At 42.7% G+C, this 26915-nt stretch overlaps 1 protein-coding gene across 1 annotated transcript in view; it reads left to right on the top strand.

Annotated features, from left to right (window-relative positions):
* Positions 1–4861: 4861 nt before the first annotated feature.
* LOC146622661 (neural-cadherin) overlaps positions 4862–26915 on the top strand; it is a 143260-nt gene continuing 121206 nt past the window's right edge. Inside the window, exon 1 of the mRNA XM_085365327.1 lies at positions 4862–5825. Within this exon, the coding sequence (XP_085221453.1) occupies positions 4862–5825 (964 nt within the window). The remainder of the gene's footprint in view (positions 5826–26915) is intronic.

The raw sequence follows: 26915 nt of genomic DNA, 5'->3' as shown, positions 1-26915 counted from the left end.
AAAATCTGCTAAAAATGTGCTGTTTCGTGTCTTTTTTTAAGCCTTATTTTAACAGTGGGAGGCGTGTCTGTGTCTTGAATCCAAACTGGGAGCTAAGATAAGATGGGGCCTGATTATTCATGACTTTGTATATGAAGAGAAGGATTTTAAATTCAAGAATTTAAATTCTAGAATTAGCAGGGGGCCAAGAAGCTATGTTCTCTTTTTGTAGTTCTTATTAGACCGCTCTCTGCAGCATTTTAAATCAACTAAAGGCATTTCTGGTAGTTTTTATGCCAACCTGATAATAATGAATTACAGTAGCTCAAGTAATAGATGTAGTAATAAATGGATGGACTTTCAGCATCACTCTGAGATAGGATTTTTCTAATTTTGACAATATCATGCAGATGAAAGAATGTGTGCTGTTAAAGGACATATGCTAGTCAAAACTGACTCCAAGATTACTCGCAGGGTTACTGGAGGCCAAGATGATGCCTTCAAGAGTAAAAGTAAGTCAATGTCATTTGTAAAACGTGAATACTTTTTTGGACAGTGGGATATTTTTTTTCTGAGAGATTTGAAGTTTAGACAGTAGGGATATTACTGAAAACTGAAGCGTGTGTACAAATTGAAGAACTTTGTAAAATATGTGCAAATGATATTTAAGATAATATAATAATCTTTACATTTTTGAGATTTAGGACATCTTGTTTTCGAGGAGATGTTTGAAGAAAACTTCAACTTGTTTGAAGGTTTTAAAATAAAGTTTGTGGTTTGTCCTTTGTCCATGATGGTTGAGATCATTAGCCGTCACACCTCTTCTGCTTTACTGCAACAGAAGTCTCTTCAAAAAGCAAGCCAGCACTGCTTGTCATTCTCTAAAGCTGGGCTGGTTTGGAAGACTGAAATATTTTAGGGGGATTTGGCACCAACCTCCTTCAATCCAATCAACTATGACTAATGTTAACACAGGTGTAAGAAGGATTTACCTGCTCAGCCACGTTCCATCCGTCATTTAGAAACTCAACATGTTGCTGTGATATTTTATCCACCAACTGAAGACACAGCACGGGAACATCAACAGTGGAGCTGCATGCCTATTTCCAAGCTTTTAGCCTCTCTGTTTGAGCCACTCATACAATTTTTTTTGTTGTTGTTCTCTGTGAGCATTATATCTGATTTGTGCAGTGAAGTTTAGACTTTTTTTTTGTAACTCAAATTAGGTTCCTCTTTTTGGTTGTTTCCTGATAGAGGGCTTGAAGAAGCATGACCGATTGACTTGAATGTGCAGCCATCGTGTCGCCTTAGTGCATGCGAGTCTGCACAGGCAAATCAGCACGAATAAACTGAGACCTGAAGCAGTGGCTCACTGCTACATGAGCTTCAGAGAACTTAAGCTAAATTGCAAACACAAGAATGTCAAGCTGATCACAAATTCTGCTTGTGATTGCTTAAAAAAGGGGAAAAAAATGCTGCTTTGTTTCAGGCTGGAATACATGCAGACTGAACTGACCGTACGCTTCAGTCTGCACTCTGATATATGAGACCAGATGTCTTAATGTGCCCTTGTTTTCCGCAGGAAAATACTACACTACATTCAGATTTTTAAACTTCCACAGTGCTCAGTCTTCTCCTTCTGTTGTTACCACAGACAGGTTTCAACTACCATCCATTCATTCATGAAGGTCCCGCGAAGATGCCATTTTCTAGACTTCAAGGACTAATAAGAAATAGTTTTCAGTGGAGATTTCAAGAGGAATTAAAATTCAAGAAAAAAATGGGACTTTACCCAAGAAAGTACTATTTTAACATATGAAAATGAAGTAAGCCACAATACACATTATTGTGGTTCTGTTCAAAGTTAGTTCTTTAGTAATGCCAATGGTATTTTCTTTGAGATTCTCGTACCAGAACAGAACCACAGACTTCTGGTTTCACTTCAATTTCAGTTGTCACAACGCAGGACAACTTCATACCGCACCGAACTCTGTTCTTGAACACAGATGGGAGCATTTTTTTTGGGTTTTTTGGGCTCACATATTAAATTGATTTCCTTCATTCTGCATGTCATTTCACTTCACATCATTTCACTTGCTTCCTCTCGCCCTCCAGTCTGTGATCAAAGGCTTGAGAAAGTTTTCATTTTGCTTTTATGAATGATAATAAAATGAACACAAGCACACAAGTTCTCATTTTTGCAAACTTCAGAGGGATTTCCTGCATGAGGCAAACACGCACGTGGCTGATTTAATCTCTAACAGAGGGGAAAATGTGTGTGAAGAACTAGATTGTTTGTCACTTGAAATCTTTGAACCACTGATAAATTACACTGCTACGGGCCGCTGCCATTACTGCAGACAGGAAACAGCAAACGACATGCAGACTAAGGGTTTTCAAGCCAGTTATTGGCACAGTTTGATCTGATAAACAGGACACACAGGAAATGAACGGGGGGGGGGGGGAGTAAATTGTCAAAACAAAGTTTTGTTATGTGAATGTTAAAGATCCGCGAACGATAGTTGATTTTCATGTGTGACGGTGTGTTATATCATGTTGGATAAAATATGACTGTACACAGTAAAGATTGTACAGCAGCAAGTTTACATTTAGACCTTTTTTTGGAAGCTTACCAACTTACAAGTCTTCTGATTGTGATAGGACTTGTTGAGTTTAATCAAACTGAAGACAGTAAATGTAACAAAGATCTTTGTTTGTTGCATTTGGTTAAGAGTCAACACTTTAAAATGCTGCAACTTGAAAAATAATTTCAATATTGTGTTAGAATATTATGTTAGGCACTGTAATACATGTTCAGTGGAACATCTGTAGTGCATGTATTCCAAAGAGACACGCTGACTAACCTGCAGTTTATATAATGGAATTTTTAGCTAATGTTAGTGTTTGCTCATTTCCAAACCTCTTGACTGGAAATACCAAACCAGGAGACCAACAGGCTTATTTTCTTGTTTTGTAATACGGACATGATAAATGAGTCCATACCATTTTTACCAAAATATTAATACATTACTAGTTATAGTATGGCTTTGGTTGACTTGTAGGAATCACGAGAAAACAGTATAGTAATATTAGTAGTTTCAGTAAATGCCTCAAAATCTCATTTTGACGTTCAGGTGACAGCGCCCTCTAGTGGATGTGAACATTATGAGATTGATTGTTTATTTTCTTAACCAATTGTCAGGGCAAGGGGCTGGAGCCTATTCCAGCTAACACTGGAGTGCAGTGTAAGGTTGTTATAATCCTGAATTACCTGTTAACTTAAAACCTATGTCTTTGGACTTTCATAGGAAAAACATGCATACTCCACACAAAAACCTCAAGCTAGCAAGCCTGTTTGAGCCAGGAATCCTGTTGCTGTGTGGCAACAGTGTTAACCACTGCACTGCCAAGCAGTTTGGCAATGACATTAACAAATTACTACATTTAGTGACACTACAGCAACGTCACAATAGGAGGGATGTTGGGGTTAATGAATGGCTGTTAACACAGGAATTTACTCTTCCTTTTCAAATTGATAATCACTTGTGGTTTTTAGCTATGACCTTTTTATAACCTTACCACATGCTATTACTGTAAAGATGACTGTAATGGTTGCATGAAATTAAAGTTCTCATTTCAAGCCAAACCATAATCTTTCCTAATCACATTCAACTTGTTGTTAGTTGTTGCTTTTTTCTGCTTAACACAAATCCAAACCAATAGAATTACCATATGAATCAAAGGATTAATTATGTTTCAACAGTGATTATTGACAGTTTAAACCAGAGGCTTATGTATCTCATGCTGCAGTATGTTCATAAAGGTCACAACAGATTGGAGGATTTCTTTTGTCTTATAGTGGGAATAAAATTATGTTCTGATAACGATGTGGGGTTACTCCTCAGTTATTGTGCAACTTGATGTAGCAAATGGTTAAGTTAACTTGAGATCTTTTTAATACTTTTTGACGTGTTTCATTTATGAGAAACAAAGCAAACCAACAAATAAAAGTTATTTTAGTTCATTTGGAGAAAAGACTATCCCTTTTTTATAATGGCCTGCTGAACCTGCATCAGCGTGTGTTGTGTAAATCTGGTAGAGATTATCGGGGTCCTCAGTTTTGATTGAAAATCGTCTCAAATTTGCCATGGCCGTGATGAGAAAGGTTTAACGTTACCCACAAACCCCACCTCCCTGTTGGTCCCTTTCTCTCTGCTCTCTTTCCCCATCCGCTGACTCAGCCTGTCAGTGGGTGGGTCTTTCATCCTGTCACTCAGTGCTGCTCCTGCTTCGTGATTAGTTTCTCTCTTCCACGCTAGTAGGCGGTGCCATCAGATCCACATGGAGGCAGTTGGGTATCTCTGTGCCCGTTAGTCTATTCCATCCTCCAGTGGCGACGCTCCAGACACGCTGGACCAACTTGGAAATACTGCAGCTGGACTAAGAAAAATATGCTCTGAAGACTTGCTTATTTTAATAATACTTTTATTGCTTAATCCATATTTTTTCAATAGCAGTGGGGAAGAAGACCTATCTTATTTGCGCGTAAAAGTCTCTTGTCATTTCATTCTTAATTAACTGGAGAGGAGAGCGCTGAACGATAGTGTTACTGATGTTTTCCTTGCATTTTAGATGGACTTTGAGCTCTTCTTAGCAATCACATTTACCTGTGACAATTTAACTGATTTACAAGTTAAACTGGCATAATTTATGGGAATATTTAGATTATTGGATTTTTTTTCCTTGGGGAACTTTGCGCTTTCCTGGAGATAACTATTCTTTTTTATGCGTAAAATCTTTTTGTTTGGGTCATTTTAAGAAACAGAGACCCGTTAGCGAACACTTTGCTATCTTGTGCAAGTGAAACGGGTTTGATGGAAACATGACCAAAGCCGTAACTGGGCCGGTTATCCTGCACACCCTATGCCTGCTCCCGCTCCTGCTGCTTCACGTCTCACCGGTGTGTCTGTCTGCGCAGCACGGACATCCAGCGCGCTACTTCGGCCAGATAGCGGAGAACTCTCCAGCTGGGACGCCAGTGGAAGGGGTGGTAATTTCTGTCACAGCTGCAAACTGCCCCGGTGCGAACCTCACTGCCAGTTTGAAGGGAGATTACGCGTCAGATTTCAGACTTGTTCACTACCGCGGGCATCGGGTCCATCGAGCGCAATTATGTTTGGTCTCCGCAAAAGCACTGGACCGGGAGTTTATAGCTATGTACGAACTGATGGTGGAGCTGCCAACTCGGTGTATGAGGAGACGAGCCATCGTCCAGATTGAGGTGTCCGACAAGAACGACAACATCCCTCTGTTTACCAGCGGGAACAAGACGATTGAAGTAGATGAATTAACGCCGCCCGGAACCGAGCTGGCTCGCTTTGACGCAAAGGACGGTGACGCGGAGAGCAATGGACATGTCACTTTTTACGCATCACCGGACTTGTACCTGCTCCACGTGGATCCACAAAACGGACAAGTGAGCCTAGCAGGATCTCTCGCTGGATTCAGCCAGGTGACTTTGCGCATTTACGTGAAGGACGGAGGAGATTTAGCACTGATAGGTGAGCCGGTGTTCTTGCGCATCAACGTCCGCCGGTCCAACAGAGCGCGACGGATGCCGCGGGCTCTGTCCGAGGAGCTGACCTACACAGTTACCGTTCCGGACCACGTCAGAGTTGGCGAACTAGTGTTCACAGTTCCTGACCAGAGGTTCGATCAACGGTGGTTTGAAGTGATATCCGAAGCCGACTCACCAGTCCAGATCGAGCGGGATTCGGGGCGTTTGTACCTGGCGCGCAGTCTGCGAGAGCCCGCCGAGGTGGTGGTGAAGATTCAGAGCCTCCGAGGTAAGAAAATTCTGGTTTTCTTTTCGTGCGTAAAAGCGCAAAGAAAGCCAGACTTACCTGAAGATTGTCATGCTGGCTTAGGAGGCTGGTGTCTACCTTTGGATGTTGAAGTAGACGTGGTACTCAAAGTGTATTTTATTGAGTCTTAGCCACATATCTCTTTTTTAAAATTTAAAAGTAGGGCCAGGAGTCAGCAAGGTAAAACCAAAGTTAGTAATCGTAATGTGGAGGAACATTACCTTTTCAGTACCTTTTCTAACAGTTTCAGCAATAATTTCTCCCTAAAATTATTGCTGAATCTTCCTTTCAGAATTGAGTGGTGCTCATTCATTTAGAGAAGTTTGCGCGCGTGCTTTTGTATGTTTTGGCTTTTTTCCATCTGAGTTTAAATCGACCTCAACGGTCACTTTCCACTCTTTCATTCATTCCTTACAACACTCCACACGGCACTGCCAAGTGTGTGTTTCTTGTGTGTGCGTGTGAAAGTCTGTGCGAGTAAAATACACAGAGTGAGATTACTGTTGCCAGTAATTTGTTAAAGGACAAACAGAACTGAGAGCGAGGTGAGGCAGAGTATATACAAGTCAACACACTTCACACAGAGATTTTACTTTTAAAATACAGTTACCACACACACACACACACACACACACACACACACACACATCCACGTGTTGATAGTTCTCCAAAAGGAAAAAAACTGGACTGCAGCTTATTATTTAAATGGCAAACAGCACTTGTACAGAATTTGTTTTGCTTACCAGCCTTTTTAACAGCACCTTTATTAGTTAGGATTCACAAGGGTTACACAGCCTGAACATAAAATATTCATATATCCATGATTTCCAAAAGACTAATCCAATCTGCCATTTCTGTGGTGAAGGTTGGATTGTGATATGTAGCAATAACGACCTGGTTAAAGGACGGCTTTTCAAACCATATTCACATGGTCGTATGTGTGCCACTATTTCATCATACATTGCCATGGTTAAAAAAAGATTTAGATATAAGCTTAGAGGCAAAAACTTGTTTAAAATAAGCTATGCCTTGCATGGTTTTGTCTCTTTTCCTGCAATTACAGGTGAGCTTACAAGCTTATTTCGGTTGTAGCACTCTTTAGGTCAAATCTGCCTCTAGGTTTTACACAATTATGTGTTTTCACGCCCAAGTGCACTGTGTTAAAATTTACGTAAAACAAGTTTTGTCTTTATAAGTATTGCCATAGTTTGAGTAATAACTCAGGAAATTACAGAAAGATCAAAGACCTATTTAAAGGAGTTTAACAAACTACAAAAAAGAAAGACATTTATTCTACTTTACCATCAGCGATGAATATCAGCATTTAAAAAGAACATGTTTTATACCTAAAGACCAGTTCTTACTTAGGAGTCTTCAAAAATCTGAAGCAAGCAAAGTCAAAACTTGGACAAATGAAAGCTGTATAGCCTAAGAAATTCTACTTAGGCTTTAGGTGAAATATGGATGTATTAACCCTTAACAAAACTCACCCAATCCCAGCAATCTGTCAGTCACAATCTCCCCACCCCCAAAGAGGCAAAATTCTCACATCTGGTGCTACACTCACTTAAAACCAAGAAATATTTAAAAATAGTATTAAATCTGCTGGTTAACATATTATGAGTCTGAAATGTGTTAGTGTCTTGCAGCTCTGATGTGTTTGACAGGATGAAATGACATCCAGATGCCAATGTGCTCATCCTACTTTGCAAAGTCAATGTTTAATCAAAAGACTAAACTCTTCACATCTGGATGGTGGTGGTTGTTCTGGCAATTCGGTGTCCTGGTCAGATCTGGTTAATCAGTTGATACAAACTGCATCTCCGATGTTTATTTGTAGAAATTAGTTGTGTTTGCTCACCTGGAGATCTCCCAGGTCTGAACACACAAGTCAAAACAGATCCAGAACCTCAGACAGGAAGCAGTGTTTGTGTTAAAGCAGACTGCCGAGCTCAGATTGGCTCTGGTTTGTGACTGCAGAGAAAGAGTGTGTGATTTGGTCGACACGGCATTGAGCGTGTTATAAACTGGCCGGCTGATTGAGGCGAACTGTCTTTCATCGGCTGTGGTTGCGATTTTGATCTGTGGGAATAAGGTCTGGGCAACAGCAGCGGTCTGGTGGAGGCAGTGCATTCGTCTTTGATTGGTCAGCTGGCTAAGCAGATGCTGTTTGTGTTTAAATAGTTTGCAGTTGGAAGTTCCTGACTAATGCTGGTCAAACAGGGAACATAAGTTTAACCTCTGGATCTGCAGATGAGTCAGTTCAGTTCAGTTCATTTTTATTTCAAACATTTCAAACATGTGCCTTCACAATCATTACAAAATATCATTCCATTATTTGTTTGAAAAGGAGTAGGCTGAAGTATTTACTTATTTGTCCCTACCCCCTCAAGTTTTACCTCTCATTCATTTAATTTTTTTTTGTCTTAAATTAAACAAACAACATATGAAACATATGAAACATATGAAGTAAAACAAAACATAACATACATAAATCAAAACAAGAAATTAGCAAGCCCCACCACAGTATAGTTTCTTTCATATGAAAAATACAGAATGTGTATATTTGCAGATACACAAGTTATGGAAAAACAACAAACCAAAACAAAACAAAAAAACAACCAAAAAAGAACCGCAACACCATTACCAGCAACATTACCATCCTGGGTTAACCCCGTTTTCTTCATTCTTATACTTATTTAAAATTAGGTTTTTAAATTTTACTTTAAACTGTTTTATGTTTTGACTGTCTTTTATTTCTTCTGTTAGACTGTTCCATAATTTAACTCCTGCAATTGAGATTGACATAGTTCTTAAAGTTGTTCTAGCACTTTGTATTTTTAAATTCCATTTCCCTCTTAAGTTATACCCACCTTCTCTTTCTATGAACAATTTACAGATTTCTTTGGGAAGCAATTTATTTCTGACTTTATACATTATTTGCGCTGTTTTAAGCTTCACCAAGTCTTGGAATTTAATAGCTTGCATTTTGACAAAGAGTGCATTTGTATGGTCCCTGTACCCTACATTATTTATTAATCTAATGGCCCTTTTCTGTATTATAGTTATTGTTTGTGTGTTACTTTTGTATGTGTTTCCCCAGACCTCTACACAGTAGCTCATATATGGCAGTAGTAAAGCACAGTATAAAATGTGCAGTGCTTTCTGATCCAACATATGCTTTGCTTTTCCCAGGACGGCAATGCCCCGTGCCAATTTCCCCCGAACATAAGTAATGTGTGGCTTCCAACAGAGCTTGTGGTCAATGATCACCCCAAGAAATTTTATTTCATTTACTCTTTCTAAATATACATTGTCAACACATATTTCTACTTCGATGTTTTTCTTTTGGTTTCCAAACAACATAAATTTGGTTTTATCGAGATTCAATGATAATTTATTTATATCAAACCACTTCTTTAATATCGTTAATTCCTGTGTGATCATTTCCAAAACCTGTGGCAACTCCACACCTGAACACAGTATATTTGTGTCATCTGCAAATATTACAAACTTTAAAATCTCCGATACTCTGCAGATATCATTTAAGTACATAATAAACATTTTTGGACCCAGTACTGAACCTTGAGGTACTCCACAAGCTATATCCATCAAATTAGATTTATATTCATTTATTTGTACATATTGTTGCCTATTCCCTACATAGCTTTTTAACCATTCCAAAACCACTTCTTTTTCCCTGAAATCATCAAGTTTACATCTAAATTATTCATTAAAAAAAAAAAATCTAACAATGATTCATCAATCAATAGTATTTTTTTAGTTGAATGGATCAGTTACTTTTAGTCAGGCAGGATTTCTGACTAAAATGTGTAACAAGGACCTGAAAAATTAGCTTGCTTTAGTTCAGAAACTCAGAGAAAATCAAGTTCTGAATTTGCAGATTGTAAAAAAAAAAAAAGACATAAGATGTGAATCACAATTCTTGCAGTCCCACGTTCTCCTCACTGCCTGTATATAATAAATTACAGACAGATGTCAAGGTGTATGTTCCCCCCCACCACCACCACCACCACCACCACCACATGCACACGCACAAACACAGACACGCACTGGTCTCTCTTACTCCTTGGCAGGATGTCCATCACTGCAGATAGCAGTGACTCTACTGACTCTGCTTTATCCTTGACTGTTTATAAATCTAAACACATGATAACAGCTGTCTTTGTTTCCTTACATGTGTCGTGGCCATGACTTTAGTAACTGAACAAATTTCCTCTACGTAGGCAAAAAAGAGAGCAACGGAGTAAATAATTTTGTGGTGAGGTAAAAGCTGGTAAATCTGGCAATTTTTAGCCAACAGTCTTTTACGTAACACATCTTTAGGTCTAAACAACAGAACAGATCCAATGCCTATGACTTCCACTTGTGACACTTGTACATAAATAATGTCTTCAATGTGAGCATTTGCAGATTTAAAGATAAGACAAAAGCAATACTGATGATTTTTAAATATTTATTGTTTTCGGTGATTGTTTAGTTAAGGTTTAAGCACAGGTTAGGTTTGGGCCTCGAAAACAATCTGTTCTTCTGTTTATTTTCTGAACTCCACTGAAAAGACCACAAGAACCTAGCCATAAAAATCAGTCATTCTAACCCCCTCCATAGCCAGTATACCCAATATTGTCATGTTTTGGTGAAGTTGTTTTGAGTTTTTGTAGATTATTGCTATCAGGAATTGACTAGGACACAAAAATATCCCAGATGTTTGATCAAAGGTTGTTTTAGTAGAGGAAAATACAAGCTCTACAGGTCTATGTCATGTTATGTCAGCTGGATTCAGCTGGCATGTTTTCAAAGAATTTTGTATCTGTCACGGTCCTGGGTCTCCTGACCCAGCGTTTTTAGTTCTTTGTGATTTTCGTATTATTGTACTTGTGTGATTTATTCCATGGCTTCTAGTTTTGATCCCTTGCCCTTCATGTCTCCCTGTGTGCCCCTCTGTGTATCTGTGGGCCCTCGTCTCTCCTTATGTTTTATTCCATGCTTCCCCTGCCCATCATGTCTAAGTTCTCCCCGTGCTCTCTCTTCCCCCTGTGTGCCCTCTATGTATTTATGAGCCCTCGTCCCCTTTCGTGTTTATTCCGTGTCTCCCCTGCCTGTTACGTTGGTGTTCTACTCGTGCTCTCTCTCCTCCTGTCTGAACCTCTGTGCTCCTTGTTTCACCTCTCCCGTCAGTGTTCAGTTCACCCCGCCCTGTCTCGTTATGGCTATCAGTGTCACCTGTGTTCCCCGTGTGTTCCCACTCCCCTCGTTAACCCTCTGTGTATTTCTGTCTGCGTCTCCCTCTGTTCAGCGTGACGTCGTCCCTCATGTTGTGTGGATCTCCCTGTGTCTCTGCGTATGTTAGTTTTTCCCCAGTCTAGTTTTGTATCGCCTATCATCTTCTGTTACGCAATAAAGCTGCCTTTTGAGTTTATTCCCTCGTGCCTGTGAGTCCTGCATTTTGGGTCCTACTCCTGCCTGCCGCACAGCGTTCCATGACAGTACGACGTCACCAGTTATGGACCCAGCAACTCACAACCCCTCCGCTGAGCTCCGGGAGGATTTGATCTATACGGTGGAGTACCACTGTCAGGAGTGGGAGGCGCTGCCAGGAGACGAACACCGGGAGGTCGTAGCCGCCCGTCTACAGCGGATGGTGTCCGGACTCCCGTGGCTGTTCGGCGCGCTGCACCCCCACATCCGGGACTTCCTTGTTTCCACCGTAGGCGTCCGCCCGGAGCTGCCTCTCCAGTGTGAGGGGTCGGAGGACGTTCAGCCCGGTCCGCTGGAGGATTCGCGGCCCGGCTCATCTCCTCCCCCCTCTCGGCGAAAACGGCGCTCACGCCGCCGCCGCCCTAACGTTTCTGAGCAAACTCCGGTGGTGAGTGACACTAACTGTTTCTTCCATGCCACTTCCAAGTCGGACCAACTCGGACAATATTCTGCTCTCCAACCTATATATTTAGAAACCGTTTGTGTGGATGCTCCTTCGGACCCAGGAGTTAAGACTGTTTCATCTGGAACTGTTTATTCTGGAGCTATGTTTATTCAGTCAGCTGCCCGTCCGCTTTCAGCTCAGTTTCCTGCTCAGAAGCCACCTGTAGCCCAGACACCAACTCCACCACCACCATTTTCGCCCCAAGCTCTGTTAGCCGCCCGGCCCGAAGCTCTGTTAGCCGCCCGGCCCGAAGCTCTGTTAGCCGCCCGGCCCGAAGCTCTGTTAGCCGCCCGGCCCGAAGCTCTGTTAGCCGCCCGGCCCGAAGCTCAGTCGCCACCTCCACCACATTCAGCCTCGCTTCCCATAGCACAGTCACATCCACAGCCTGACTTACTACAAACCTTATTTCAATCCTTAGCCCAGTCAATAGCTCAGTTGGTAGAGGAATCATCAGCCTTATCGACAGCTCAGTTAGCTCCCTCGCAGCCCTTCACAGCTCAGTTAGCTCCCTCGCAGCCACCCTCAGTGCAGTCCCCAGTGCAGTCCCCAGTGCAGTCCCCAGTGCAGTCCCCAGTGCAGTCCCCAGTGCAGTCCCCAGTGCAGTCCCCTTTAGCACAGTCACCCACTCAACCACCAGCACCACAACCATCACTACCTCTAGTTCATTCCCCTGTGAAGTCATTAACTCCACCACCTACTCCACTCTCACCACCACCGTTACTACAGACATCAGTTCAGTCCCCTGTGCAGTCATTTACTTCTCCACCGTTAGCAGCTCAGGTCCCCGTGTGTCCAGCAGCTCAGGTCCCCGTGTGTCCAGCAGCTCAGGTCCCCGTGTGTCCAGCAGCTCAGGTCCCCGTGTGTCCAGCAGCTCAGCTCGCACCTGAACCTTTGGCCCAGTTCCCCGTAGCAGTGCGGTTTTCTAGCCAGCTTAACATTGGGCCCGGGGTCCTAATCCTCTCTGGCTCTACATCAGCTCCTGCTGGAAGCTCGGATGAGCTCATCCAGGACTCCGCGGCTCCCACGCCGCCATCTACCTCGTCCGCTGGGGGTTCCAGTGAGCCCGGCCAGCACCTCCCTGTCTCCGCTGGAGGGTCCGAGAGGCCCGTTCAGCCTCCTGTCTCCGCTGGAGGGTCCGAGAGGCCCGTTCAGCCTCCTGTCTCCGCTGGAGGGTCCGAGAGGCCCGTTCAGCCTCCTGTCTCCGCTGGAGGGTCCGAGGGGCCCGTTCAGCCTCCTGTCTCCGCTGGAGGGTCCGAGGGGCCCGTTCAGCCTCCTGTCTCCGCTGGAGGGTCCGAGGGGCCCGTTCAGCCTCCTGTCTCCGCTGGAGGGTCCGAGGGGCCCGTTCAGCCTCCTGTCTCCGCTGGAGGGTCCGAGGGGCCCGTCCAGCCGCCATCTGCAACCTCGCCTGGCCCGGCCTCAGCCTCTGCAACCTCGCCTGGCCCGGCCTCAGCCTCTGCAACCCCGCCTGGCCCGGCCTCAGCCTCTGCAACCTCGCCTGGCCCGGCCTCAGCCTCTGCAACCTCGCCTGGCCCGGCCTCAGCCTCTGCAACCTCGCCTGGCCCGGCCTCAGCCTCTGCAACCTCGCCTGGCCCGGCCTCAGCCTCTGCAACCTCGCCTGGCCCGGCCTCAGCCTCTGCAACCTCGCCTGGCCCGGCCTCAGCCTCTGCAACCTCGCCTGGCCCGGCCTCAGCCTCTGCAACCTCGCCTGGCCCGGCCTCCGAGTCTTCGTCTGCCGCAGCCTCCTCTTCAGAGCCTTCGTCTGCCGCAGCCGCCTCTTCAGAGCCTTCGTCTGCCGCAGCCGCCTCTTCAGAGCCTTCGTCTGCCGCAGCCGCCTCTTCAGAGCCTTCGTCTGCCGCAGCCGCCTCTTCAGAGCCTTCGTCTGCCGCAGCCGCCTCTTCAGAGCCTTCGTCTGCCGCAGCCGCCTCTTCAGAGCCTTCGTCTGCCGCAGCCTCCTCTTCAGAGCCTTCGTCTGCCGCAGCCTCCTCTTCAGAGCCTTCGTCTGCCGCAGCCTCCTCTTCAGAGCCTTCGTCTGCCGCAGCCTCCTCTTCAGAGCCTTCGTCTGCCGCAGCCTCCTCTTCAGAGCCTTCGTCTGCCGCAGCCTCCTCTTCAGAGCCTTCGTCTGCCGCAGCCTCCTCTTCAGAGCCTTCGTCTGCCGCAGCCTCCTCTTCAGAGCCTTCGTCTGCCGCAGCCTCCTCTTCAGAGCCTTCGTCTGGTCCAGCATCCTCATCAGAGCCTTCGCCTGGTCCAGCATCCTCATCAGCTGCTTCGCCTGGTCCAGCATCCTCATCAGCTGCCTCGTCTGGTCCAGCATCCTCATCAGCTGCCTCGTCTGGTCCAGCATCCTCATCAGCTGCCTCGTCTGGTCCAGCATCCTCATCAGCTGCCTCGTCTGGCCCTGCGCCCACCGGGCCATGGCCGGCACGCCTGGGACTGGAGGGCCGCCGCTGCCTTCCGGGCGGTCGGCCTCCTGAACTGCTCCGTCGTCTCCTTCGCCGCCGCCGCTGCCTTCCGCGCGGTCGGCCTCCTGAACTGCTCCGTCGTCTCCTTCGCCGCCGCCGCTGCCTTCCGCGCGGTCGGCCTCCTGAACTGCTCCGTCGTCTCCTTCGCCGCCGCCGCTGCCTTCCGCGCGGTCGGCCTCCTGAACTGCTCCGTCGTCTCCTTCGCCGCCGCCGCTGCCTTCCGCGCGGTCGGCCTCCTGAACTGCTCCGTCGTCTCCTTCGCCGCCGCCGCTGCCTTCCGCGCGGTCGGCCTCCTGAACTGCTCCGTCGTCTCCTTCGCCGCCGCCGCTGCCTTGCGCGCGGCCGGCCTCCTGAACTGTTTCCGCGTCGCCGCCGTTGCCTTGCGCACGGCCGGCCTCCTGAACTGTTTCCGCGTCGCCGCCGTTGCCTTGCGCACGGCCGGCCTCCTGAACTGTTTCCGCGTCGCCGCCGTTGCCTTGCGCACGGTCGGCCTCCTGAACTGTTTCCGCGTCTCCGCCGTTGCCTTCCGCACGGTCGGCCCCCTGAACTGCTCTGTGTTTTGGGTTGTTTTCTTGGGCTCCGGTGTTTTCTGTGCTCTTTGTTTTCTGTTCCGAGCCCTCCGTCCTGGGCCCCCGCCGCCCGCCCTGGGTTGTTTTCTGTTTGGTTTTGTTTTTCTGTGTTTGGGCTGTCTGGAGCCAGCCCTTGAGGGGGGGGTACTGTCACGGTCCTGGGTCTCCTGACCCAGCGTTTTTAGTTCTTTGTGATTTTCGTATTATTGTACTTGTGTGATTTATTCCATGGCTTCTAGTTTTGATCCCTTGCCCTTCATGTCTCCCTGTGTGCCCCTCTGTGTATCTGTGAGCCCTCGTCTCTCCTTATGTTTTATTCCATGCTTCCCCTGCCCATCATGTCTAAGTTCTCCCCGTGCTCTCTCTTCCCCCTGTGTGCCCTCTATGTATTTATGAGCCCTCGTCCCCTTTCGTGTTTATTCCGTGTCTCCCCTGCCTGTTACGTTGGTGTTCTACTCGTGCTCTCTCTCCTCCTGTCTGAACCTCTGTGCTCCTTGTTTCACCTCTCCCGTCAGTGTTCAGTTCACCCCGCCCTGTCTCGTTATGGCTATCAGTGTCACCTGTGTTCCCCGTGTGTTCCCACTCCCCTCGTTAACCCTCTGTGTATTTCTGTCTGCGTCTCCCTCTGTTCAGCGTGACGTCGTCCCTCATGTTGTGTGGATCTCCCTGTGTCTCTGCGTATGTTAGTTTTTCCCCAGTCTAGTTTTGTATCGCCTATCATCTTCTGTTACGCAATAAAGCTGCCTTTTGAGTTTATTCCCTCGTGCCTGTGAGTCCTGCATTTTGGGTCCTACTCCTGCCTGCCGCACAGCGTTCCATGACAGTATCACTCTGTAGCATTCTACACTTTTATTGAAAATCCTGCCTTTGAGGTCTTTTTTACACTTTCACTTTCATATCAATGCTTTACACGACACATACTGCAAGGTCTTATGTTTAAACTTAATAAAGATAAAGGTATGTCAGTAAAACTACTTGTCATTATTAAGAGAAAGAGCCCATATAGATGCTGTGAGGCAACTTGACAGGTTAAACCACAATAAATAGCGATAGCATGCACGTGGTGTGTGTAGTGTGTAGTTGTCTGCCTCTTATAACTCCAGTGATTTTCCTGCAGCTTGAAATCTTATGTGATCTTGTCAATTTCATGAGTCCAGCAACTAACCACTCTTACTAGATTGTATCATGTCATCTCAACAAGAACAAATTAAGTTGTTGAATTTCATACAAATCCTACATGATTTGGTTACGTTCAAGATAGAAACATGACATTCTTGTGTTCAAATTACAAGGTAGACTTTTAATGTAACAACCACCCAATTTACTTTTTTTGGTATACCGAAAAAAGTAGAGGCGGCTGCTCGACTTGACTGAGATGGATGCCTTCCCGTGCAGTGTCGCAAGATTTAACATTGCTATATTATTGACTTACTTCACTAGAACATGATATGAACAATTTAATCTACCCATGCATATCATGTAGTTTCTACACTAAATAGTTACACTTAACTTTAAAGCATGAGGCAATTGTGTTAAATACACGCAAGATGCTTACATAAATCCAAGAGATGGCCAATCCCTTTTTTTCAGTGTAGCGGCAACAATAACAGTCGCCTCAAGGTGACCCAACAATAATACAACCCTACAATCAAACAAGCCTATATGAGCAAGCAGTTGGCAGTGGTGGAAAGGAAAAACTCCCTTTTAACAAGAAGGAATTTTCAATAGAACCAGACTCAGGCTCAATTTTCCTTTTTAAATTTTCCAAGCAGCATTCTTTAAGAATACCCCACTTATTGGAATTTATTATTGGTTATTGAATAAGAATACTGGGGGCTGAATTCAGACGTCATAAAATGTTGTCAAATCTTGGAAAAACAAGCATACTTAAGCACGAAACAGTGAACATGTGAAGTAATCAAATGTGAACGCAGCAAGAAAACCAACTGAAATTAGCGACTATGACTCAGACAAACTTCCCAGAGTGCATAGCCTCTATTTTTTAACTGTCTCACTGTAATAAATGTGTTTATTTGCATATTTAAATGAGAAAATCTCTCCTGTTGGCTGCAATTAATGCAGCTGCCTTCACACCGACGGGCCTGTTCCCTCATTAAGCTGCAGCTCTACTGTTGTTAACTGTTATTAAATGTTTTAGCCAAAGTGTGTTTGTGTCACACACACATACACACATACACACATACACAGATACACATTGTTTCTCAAACATGGTCCTGGTCTGTCAGGATTTTCTACAGATTTTCTGTGCTTGGCAGCCCTGAGGTGACAAACGTACACACACTCATACACACCTATACACACACAACTCACACACACACACACACTCATTTTTTCCCCCTTCTGTTTATTCTATTGTCTTTATTTCTGGATTTAGCCCGAGGCCGGAAGCAACCTGCCACAGCGCCACATGTTTGTGTGAATGTGTGTTTTGTAAGACGCCAAACACTATGGGACTGTGTGTCCTCGAGGCTGCTTAGCATCAGAGTGATTGTGTGTTTGTCAGTGCCACATACATTGATCACAGTAGTCTCGATATCTGTGTGTATTTGTTGGTATTTTAGTGTGTGTGTGTGTGTGTGTGTGTCTGTGTCTAAAGTGCTGGAGGATAAATTACTGTGACCACATGCTGAAGCTCCCCAGAATGACCTTTTTAAAAGGCAACAAAGCAGCAACACACATAAATAATGGACTGGATTCACCATATTGAACATTTTTACAGTTTGTAATTGCACAAATACTGAAGCTTTATGCATTCAGATATTTGAATATAGATTATTGATTCCAAAATCCATCCGTTTTTAGCTCAAACGTGTTATATTCAGTTTTACTTTTGGGATGAATTTTGCCAATATAACAATGATGCTAATGTAAGTTTTAGTACGTGCAATTGTTTTCAGAATGCTTGAAGCTAAAATGGTTCCTTAATTCTTAGCATTCATTAGCTTCAGTCCGGTCAGCATTCTAGCTGTATGAAAACAAGAATATAACCTACTTTTAAGGCTATAAATCATCATCATAATATATCATGGCTGTAATAAAACTTGGAATCTCAGTGGATAACTACATGGACCAGAGACAGTTTTTTCTTTTCCGTTCCTCTTTGTCTGTCCCCATTCCACTTTTCCATCACTCTTCCTCCCCATTGTTTCTGTTTCTCTGTGTTGTCCTAATAGCTTATTGACAGCCAATCAGCTGTACCCTTGGGCAAGACTGCTCACCAATCACCAAGTAGGACAAGGTCATTTAATCTTGACTGGACCAAGAAATACACACCCAGTGCAGCAATGTGGAATAAATGCATATACAGTATGGAACTTTATTTATTTATTTTATTACATAAAGTTCTTCAAACTGTTTTGTTGTTTCAGAGACATTTTGATGGTTGTAATTTAGAGCAAATTCTGTCAATATACATTTTAGAAAGTTCTGTGCTAACCTGGGGGTCAGTAAAGTAAACCCAGTGCAGAAGTACCTTAAAGTGCAATACCACTGAAGGCTGCTAGTGTATGATTTCAAAGCGTCACTGGCTCCAAAAGCGTCGACTTCGCTTACAGCACACCGAATCAATATTTTCCACACGTCATTATGATGTCATTAGCTAAAATGAATGCTTCCTACCAGTGTCCTGGTGCCCTCAGGAAAATAATTCTGTCAATAAGTAGATATTCGGCTTCAATGTACCATCCAGCAACATGTCAGAGGGTTCGTTTGACTGAGAATTCAACTCAAAAACTCTGAGATTGCCAGCCTGCTGCTTGACAACCAAGACGGCTGTGTTTTTACAAATTAGTTTTCACTGTCAGCTTCTCTCAGAACTGAACAAAATGGATCAACTAGCAAACATTTGGAAGCTTTTTTTCATTGTATGTGACACTGAACTGAATATAAATAATAATTACATATTTTCCTTATAAAGCATTCTGATTCTGATCCTCAGTATCTTTCAAACTAAGTAAGACAACTTATCAGTAGGGATATGGAGCATTTCATAATGTAGTGCAGTCCCACTACATATGTAAACCACCCCAGGAAATCCTCACATACACATTTGTCATACCTCTATTGCCCAGACTAGATTTGCTGTTAGATTTAGTGCATATCCACTGTATCAAAGCACAGTACATACTAATGTATGTTCTCTGTCCAATAAACACTCACACACACACACATACACCAATAGAGCCAAGTTTCAGATCTTGAGAAACTTTCATCTGGGTTAATTAATAACATAGTTCAGAGGACAGACACACATACACACACACAAGCTGCAGGCTTGATCACCACTTTGCTCCACTCAGGGTACCACAGGAGACGTGTATGTGTGCATATGACATTCTGAGGACCACACACACACACACACACGCACACACACACACACACACACACACAGACACACACACTCATGCTATCCCTCTCTTTTTTGCTGTTATCTACTCAACTCTCCTTTGCCATTCTACAGCTCTTTCTTTGACCTTTAACATTTCTGCTGCTGACCCATCATGCATAACCTCATTTGAAAACCTTTTGGAAACAGTTGGGTTCAGAGTTAAAGAGAATGTATGTAGCAGGAAAAAGGTGACCTCCTTTGCCCATCCAGCAATGTACTAAGTGTATGACACAGTAATTTTTCATCAAAAAAAGGATGCAAATGCATATAAAACAGGGTCTGGGATGAAAACCGGAGAAAACAGTTTCCTACCCCACCCCAAAATATGTCTTGCATAACTGGTACTTCATATTTTGTGTTTTCTGTCCAGTACATAAAACAACCTACCAGCGGGGCCCAAAAGATGAATCCTTCTGTCAACATGAGTGTAAGATTTGTAGTTCAAAGTATGGCATCTTGACAAAACTAAAATATTTGGAGAAATATTTACCCCTGAGAAAATTCTTAAGCATTAGTTCTTCGGAAATTAAAGCTCTTGTACCTCAGTTTGAATAAATAGGGCTGGTAGGGAAGCTTGATGTTTGTAAGTGCTGGTCGACAGATGTTTTTTCTAAGAAAATAAGACCATAACACTCAGTAATAACGACAAGACTTGTTCAGATGAAGCTTCGGCGTGTGAGCAGGGATTATATAACAGAAGTGAACAGAGACGTCTTTTCTCCCCGGTTTAGTCGAGCTGCTCTTCTCGCCGTCCTGCACCGACACACAGTGATAATACAAACTGACTTCCTCCTCCCCTCTGTCTCCATCTCTTGCCCTGCTGAGGGATGGAGGGATGAATGAAGGGATAGAGAGGAGTAATCTGCAGTCAGACTCACACTTCCCCTTCAGTAACTGAACGGCAGTGTTTACTTCGGAAAACATCAAAAAACAACACCCTGTCTGTGAACCTACACACACACAAACTAAAACACACATGCAAACAACTGGACAGTGACCTCAGCTGTGTGTATATGTTGGTAGCATGTATATGTTGCACATCTGTCTTCTCCATGTTAGCTTACTCCCCCAATGCAAACTCAGGCACACACACATACGCACACCCTCGGGGTTGTTACACATCATTGTTTGTTCATGTGTGTGCGCTGACGTGTCCCTGCTAATTGCCTCTCATCACTTTCGGCTGATGCTGTTCTCTTACAGCTCAGGAGGGAAACAGACGGGGGGATTGATAATGAGATGGATGGCGCTGCTAGTGTGGCTGAAAATTCATAGGGTATAAATTAACAGAATCCGACAGCTACCGAGCAAGTTGATAATCAGCCTGAATCCTGACGTATCTGTTTCAACTTAAGACCATGTTACCTGATGAATGACCTATCATGCAAAATCAATTAGAAAGTGAAACTATGCAATGACTATTAAGAACAGAAGTCACTGTGTGTTGGTAGATGGATCTGTGGCATCTGTGTATGCTTTGAGTTAAAGGTACACTCAGCGAGTTTTTTGTTTGTTTGTTAATTTAATAGAAAAAAAATAATGTGTTCATAAATGTACACTGTTTAGTGTGTAATTACATCTTTCAACAAACTGATGCTTCCTCATAAGCTTAGAATTAACGTCTTAAAAATACACAGGAACGAGTGATGGTCTGTGGAAGCTGCCATCTTGACTACAGTGGCTACAGTGCTATTTAGCCTAATTGCATTTAATGCATGTGGCTAGAGATTGGTCACATATTTAGAATGCCAAAGGTAGTGGGACAGATAACTTTTCATTTGTGTGCAGTGTCTGCATTTTCAGACTTAAGATATTTTCATAGTTCATATGTATGTTTTATTATCTGAGAAAGAGTCCCCTTTACCAATTAAGTAAAAACATGAAGAAAAGAGACTATGTGACTGGCATCTGAAAAAAATGTCATCCTTTTCCTCCTCACAATAAGCCTGAAGTCCAGGCTCTAAATGACAACAACAACAGGTGGTTATAAACTTGATGATGTTGGCTCCCATTAAGGCTGCACCAGTTTTTCTTTTAATAGAACTTACCTATCATCAACCATATGTCAAAGAAGCATTGTTTCCTCCTCTATCTGCATAAGTAAACTGAAAGCGATATCTACAAAGTAGCAGGATGAGAGAAGTCACTCAGCATGGAAGTGGTGAGAGAAACTTTTTAGAGTGATGAACTGTAGACTTCAATGATGTGTCAGTTTTATCCAGCAGCAGTTTATGACCTTCACTGATCCCCGCAGCATGAAGAATCACGTTTAAAACCTTAGCGTCTCCAGAGTCCTGGTCTGTCCATCAATCTTCAGCATGACACTCCTCCTCCTCGCTTTGTCCTCCTCATCTTCGTCTCCCTCGGGTTCTTATTCCTCTCACCCCTCATGGTTGACCCCAGGGGAGATGGTTTCTCTGTCCGCTTTTTGGCTCACTCTTCCTCCGCTTCAAGTCAAGGTCGCTGTGCTGATTAAAAAGCATACTCTCCACTCAGCGCCTTATCAGGACTGAACTCGTCTCTTTAGGGGATCGGGGCAGAAGACAGAAAGGAAATGGTAAGGCCTGTTCTCACCACTACTACTGTCATTTCTCTGGGCAACAGAATTTTTTTACACATTGCATGGAGCTCTTGGATCTGAAATGTACTCTTTATATAGTATAGTATTATCTACTGTAGATACATATATGCCTAGCTATCTTTCAAGAGGAATGTTTGTTGCTCTCTCTGTAGCCATTGTAATTACTCACAGAGAAAATTACTTTGTCAGTAAGATAGAGTTATTTTGTAAGTGAGGCATATGGAATTTGTCCATGTTAGTAATTTTAAATATGTGAACATAAAATCAAGAAATTATGCCCTCAAATGTAAAGACCACACTCTTTAGAGGATAAAAAAAAACTGCCATGGAAAAAGATCTTTTTCAAACAACCAAACAAATAGTTCCTCTGGAGGAGCAGCAGCAGCAGCAGCAGTTCAACTAGTGTGCTTTAGGAAGAAGAAGGGCTTTCATTATGGCTTCATCTGCACACACGAACACACACACGCACACACATCTTGCTTACTTGCTGCTTATCACCTCTCGCTAAGCCACGGGAGTGAAGATATTGGGGACATTCAACATTTTCAGGAGGCAGTTTCGTTTCCAGCAGTAAAAGCAGGATTTTTCCGCAGGTCTAAGCAAGAATTGCAGTGAACTTCCTGTCACCCCCACCCTCCCTTCACCCTTTACATCTACTGTTTGAGAAGCTTCTCCCCTCATTATTGTACTGTTAATAAAAATGTGTAGCAAATACGGTCATGGATTTACACACGCAGGAGGTATTATTACATCTGTAGTTTAGACATTTAGGAGGTAAAACAAGTGGCAGCATCCAACTAAACCTCTCTGTCCAAGCAATATGGGTTTGTGACTTTACAGAATATATTTTTACCAAAACATTTTTGTGACACAGATTTAAGTCTTGATTGGATTTTCTTTTGTTTTGTTTTGTTTTTACCAAACTTTGGAGTTGTAGTTAACTTCTCCACTAAAAAACACTTCATGAACAGGATTGTACTTTTGAATTTCTATCAGTAGAATCAGGTTGTGTAACATATAGAGAATAGTATAAAGACTATAGTAAACAATATAGTAAAAACAATAATAAATAAATAGCCAAACGTCAAGTTTGGTTGCGTTTACTTTTAATCTTGTTATCTCAAGCGGTGATTCAGAATACGATGCAGTTCAGCAGTTCCAGTGTCTGAATTTTCACTGATGGTGAAGAAGACAAAGAAACTACTATTTTTCTTAAAATAAGGCAGATTGGCAGAAAGTAACTAATAAGCTGGTCTGTTTATAAATAAGAGCGCAAATGTTTAATCCCCATTACTTTTACAGTGAAAATGATACACCATCATTAAGCTCAGATGGACCTTTAAACATCATGGGGAGCCGCAATAACATTTTGGCCTTCATAGTGCTCACAGCAGAAGGTGTTTTCCACAATGTTCATATCATATATCCTCTGATGTACCAGTCTGACCAGTCCATCTGCCACACACACACACACACGCACACATTCAATGCCAGCTGTCACACAGCAGTCCCATGGCACCTGACCCACATGGCCACATATTTATACACACACATAAACATGCTGCAAATTAACGTAAAAGAAATCACTTGCACTGACACATCCATCAAGTTTGTGTGGTGATAAAGTCAAGGCGTCCATGCCTCATGTCCATTAAGTTTGTACAAAAGACTTCTAAATTTCACTAATATGTTATTATTAATGAAATTCTTCACTGATAATAAGACTATTAAGAATTTCACTAATGGGTTAGTAAACAATTCCTCCAGTTGCTGCATCATCACCCCAACAAAATTGCAAATAGCAGTTCAGTTTTCTATGAGCTGTGTCCGAGACAGAGTTGATACATCAACTTGTATTTTTTGAGTGTTAAGTGGGAAGCCAAATGTACAAAATATATTTAGGAAAAAAGATTAAATTGAAGATTAAATTGATCTGCACCAGGAATCTTCATCATAGCAACATTGTTAAAAAAAAATCCCAATACTAAACTGTCCCACTTTAACCCTTCCCTCCTTCCTATGTCCACAGTCTAAACATCAAAGTGGTCCTCACAGAGTTACAAGTAGAAGGCACACGCATACATGTGTGACCTACTGGCCTGACAAATGAAGCTCCACTAATTAAAAACACTCTCAAAGTTAGATGTAGCATGGCAATCAACCTGAGCAGCACGCACACAAACATACACTACAGGAACAATAGAGGGCTAAACTTTATACGGTTGTCACATGCCGCTTCAGGGATGACAACATGAGTCTAGATGTCCATCGCCTCACACACATACATACCCACACACACACACAGACACACATACCTCTTCAGTGCAGGGTTAGTAATCCAATATGAAGCAGGTTAGGGTTTGAAACACCTCGGCCTCAAATCAGCTCTGACAGGACGGCCGCCACTCGCTCCCTCACACCCCGAGGGGTCCGCCACAGTGTGTGTGTGAGTGTGTCAACGTGTCAACCAGTCCGGCCACCACGGCCTGGTAACACCTAGCTGAGCCGTGTTTGTGTTTTATCTTTTCATGCACGTTTTCTGTGCTCAGTGACCCTGTTCTTGTGACTCTGTTAGATCTTATTGTGTTTTATGTGTGTGCTTATTTCTATTTATGTGTGTGCATATATATGAATTTTATTTATTGATTTTTTTTGATAATGTGCTGTTTTGAACAGTAGCTATTTGGCTGAAATATCATCATCATCATTATTATTATTATTATTATTATTATTATTATTATTATTCAGTTGTTGCTTATCATTAGTACTAAAATACTCAGAATATTTGGGTAAGGAATTCTGAATAATAACTAAATTTTCTTAAATTTTATCAAATGTAACTGAAAGTTGAAGGAATGCATTTGGTAGATGCTGCAGAAGAATATTAAATAGCAAAGTGCATGCATTTATAGCTATTTGTTTCTATGGCGTGAACTTTTGAATAACATTTATATGTCAGCTGGGATAGGCTCCAGTGCCCCCCGTGACCCTGAAAAGGTTAAGCAGAAGTGGATGGATAAAAAGCAGAGGTTTCAAAACTCTAGTATTAATAATAGAAACGTCATTGGACTTAATTACCCCTTATTGATCAACACAGTTTACCGCATTGCTGTTCTAATTTCCCTCAAAACTTTATGTAAAACACAAGCAGGTTAAAAATAACACACTTTAATTGCATTTATAAAGTAATTAACTTCAAGTTCATTTTCTTCTGCATAGGTATAATTGATGTGTGCGTACTTTCAGTTTACACATAAATATAGGCACCCAAAGAGATAATAAAATATATTAAGAGACAGGGAGGACATTTCCGAAACAGAAATGTAGAAACACAACATTCATGCATGCGCTCACATTCCGATGCACACTCCCCGCTGAACACTGGTGTGCTGAAGGTGTGAGGACATTTCTATCTACACGCCTGCTGACTTATTGATGCCACTTGTCAAATATAAATGCATCACTGTGATCCAGCAGAGCCATAGAGAGACAGAGAAGAAGAAACATTTTACAAAACAGAAGAAGAGAGGATGTTTCTCTGTTAGTTTTCCCCTCCGGAGCTTGTTGGTTTTTCTGTCTGATGTTTAGGGAGTTGGAGGATGAAGATGAGGAGGAGGAGGAAGAGGAGGAGGTGGATTTCAAAGTGGCTTCCAGGCTGGAGAGTGTTTTACTGAAGATATGCAGCGGCCATTTTGTTGTCTTCTTTGCTGAGTTTTTTTTGCGATGGTGAACCAGTTCGTCACACACACGCTCTGGTTGTAGAGTGTGGTGTAAAACAGGAAGAGTTTGTTTCATGAGTGTTGTTCAAATTTTAAACTATGCATATTTTTATGCTTTAATATTGATTAGCAAGCACAGAGTGAGCTGGTATGATTTGTTTTGAGAAATCTGAAATGTAACGTGTCGCATATGTATGTAGAGTTTTTGATTGATTTGATAGTATGCAAATGAAATTGTACAGAAAAAAACAGAGAATCATGTGATTTGACATTTAGATTTCAGTCATGGCTGTCTTGTGTCAGCTTGCAGAGTTAAAACGAAACCAAATAAACTAAAAGATATCTTTTTCTGGATTTTTAAATGACATGGAATTTCCATTTTCCGTCACTGCAGTAAGAGTAACTTTGGTTTATAGTTAAATAAGCTTAAACATTGCAGCCTTTTGGTATGAGACCTTTAAAATACCCATGAGCCCTGGGGTCATGTTAAGAAGTCAGTCTGAGGTGTAAATCAGCGCTGTAGCAAATTCAGTGTGCCTCATTTTCAAAGCAAATACAAGTGCAGTGGTTTCATTTCATTATTAGTGGTAAATAAATAAATAAAAAAATAAATTTAAACCTGAGTAATTGGATACTTCAAGATGAAATAGAACCTCGTGGTCTGTTTGGCTCCATTCAGTTAATTTGTATGTGCCCAAGCTTGACTCTTAATTAAAGAAGCAGATATTTTCAAACACCTTGCTGTATTTAGCCATTAAAGTTTTATGTCAATCAAAGAGCTGCCAGTCAATTACATTATATCAGCAAGGAATGAACAGGATTTGCATAATGACAATTTACTGATCCCATGGTTTGACCTGAAAAGACACATTGATCAGTTATTCAGCAGAAAAGGATGCAGCTGTTCTCGTTACAGGGCAGGCAAAGAGATGGGCAGATACACAGAGAGATGCATATTATATGTAATCATAGCATCTGGTCATTAATCGGATGGTTAGTTTCTTATTGATTACTCCTATATTATTAGAGTTTACCTGTACCTCCGAAAGCAGGAGAGAACACAGAGCTGGTTAAAAACAGAGCTGTATGTGGCTGAGTGACTGAATGAGGTAAGCTCTTGAAGCCAAACTGTCCAAACATCATTCATTTTGCTAAATAGTCCAGACAAATACTTGGAAACTGTTCTTCTTGGCAGATTACGCAGTAACTCAGTGAATGATGACAAAAAGTAATTTAGCCTTTTTCAGAAGTTAATAAAATGATTCATTTTCTGATTTGATTTGTCAAACAGAAAGAAAAACCTTAAACAAGAGCTTCAAAATTGGTATTTTTAGATTGGTTTTTTTAATGCGTGTAGGTGACTTGTTCCTGTACACTTTGTTGGCAAACTTG

This window comes from Diplotaxodon limnothrissa, linkage group LG11, assembly GCF_057381915.1.
Source record: "Diplotaxodon limnothrissa isolate DT_005_m linkage group LG11, D_limnothrissa_male_GT1.1, whole genome shotgun sequence".
In the NCBI taxonomy this organism is placed as follows: domain Eukaryota; kingdom Metazoa; phylum Chordata; class Actinopteri; order Cichliformes; family Cichlidae; genus Diplotaxodon; species Diplotaxodon limnothrissa.
This window is presented reverse-complemented; position numbering and strand designations above follow the sequence as displayed.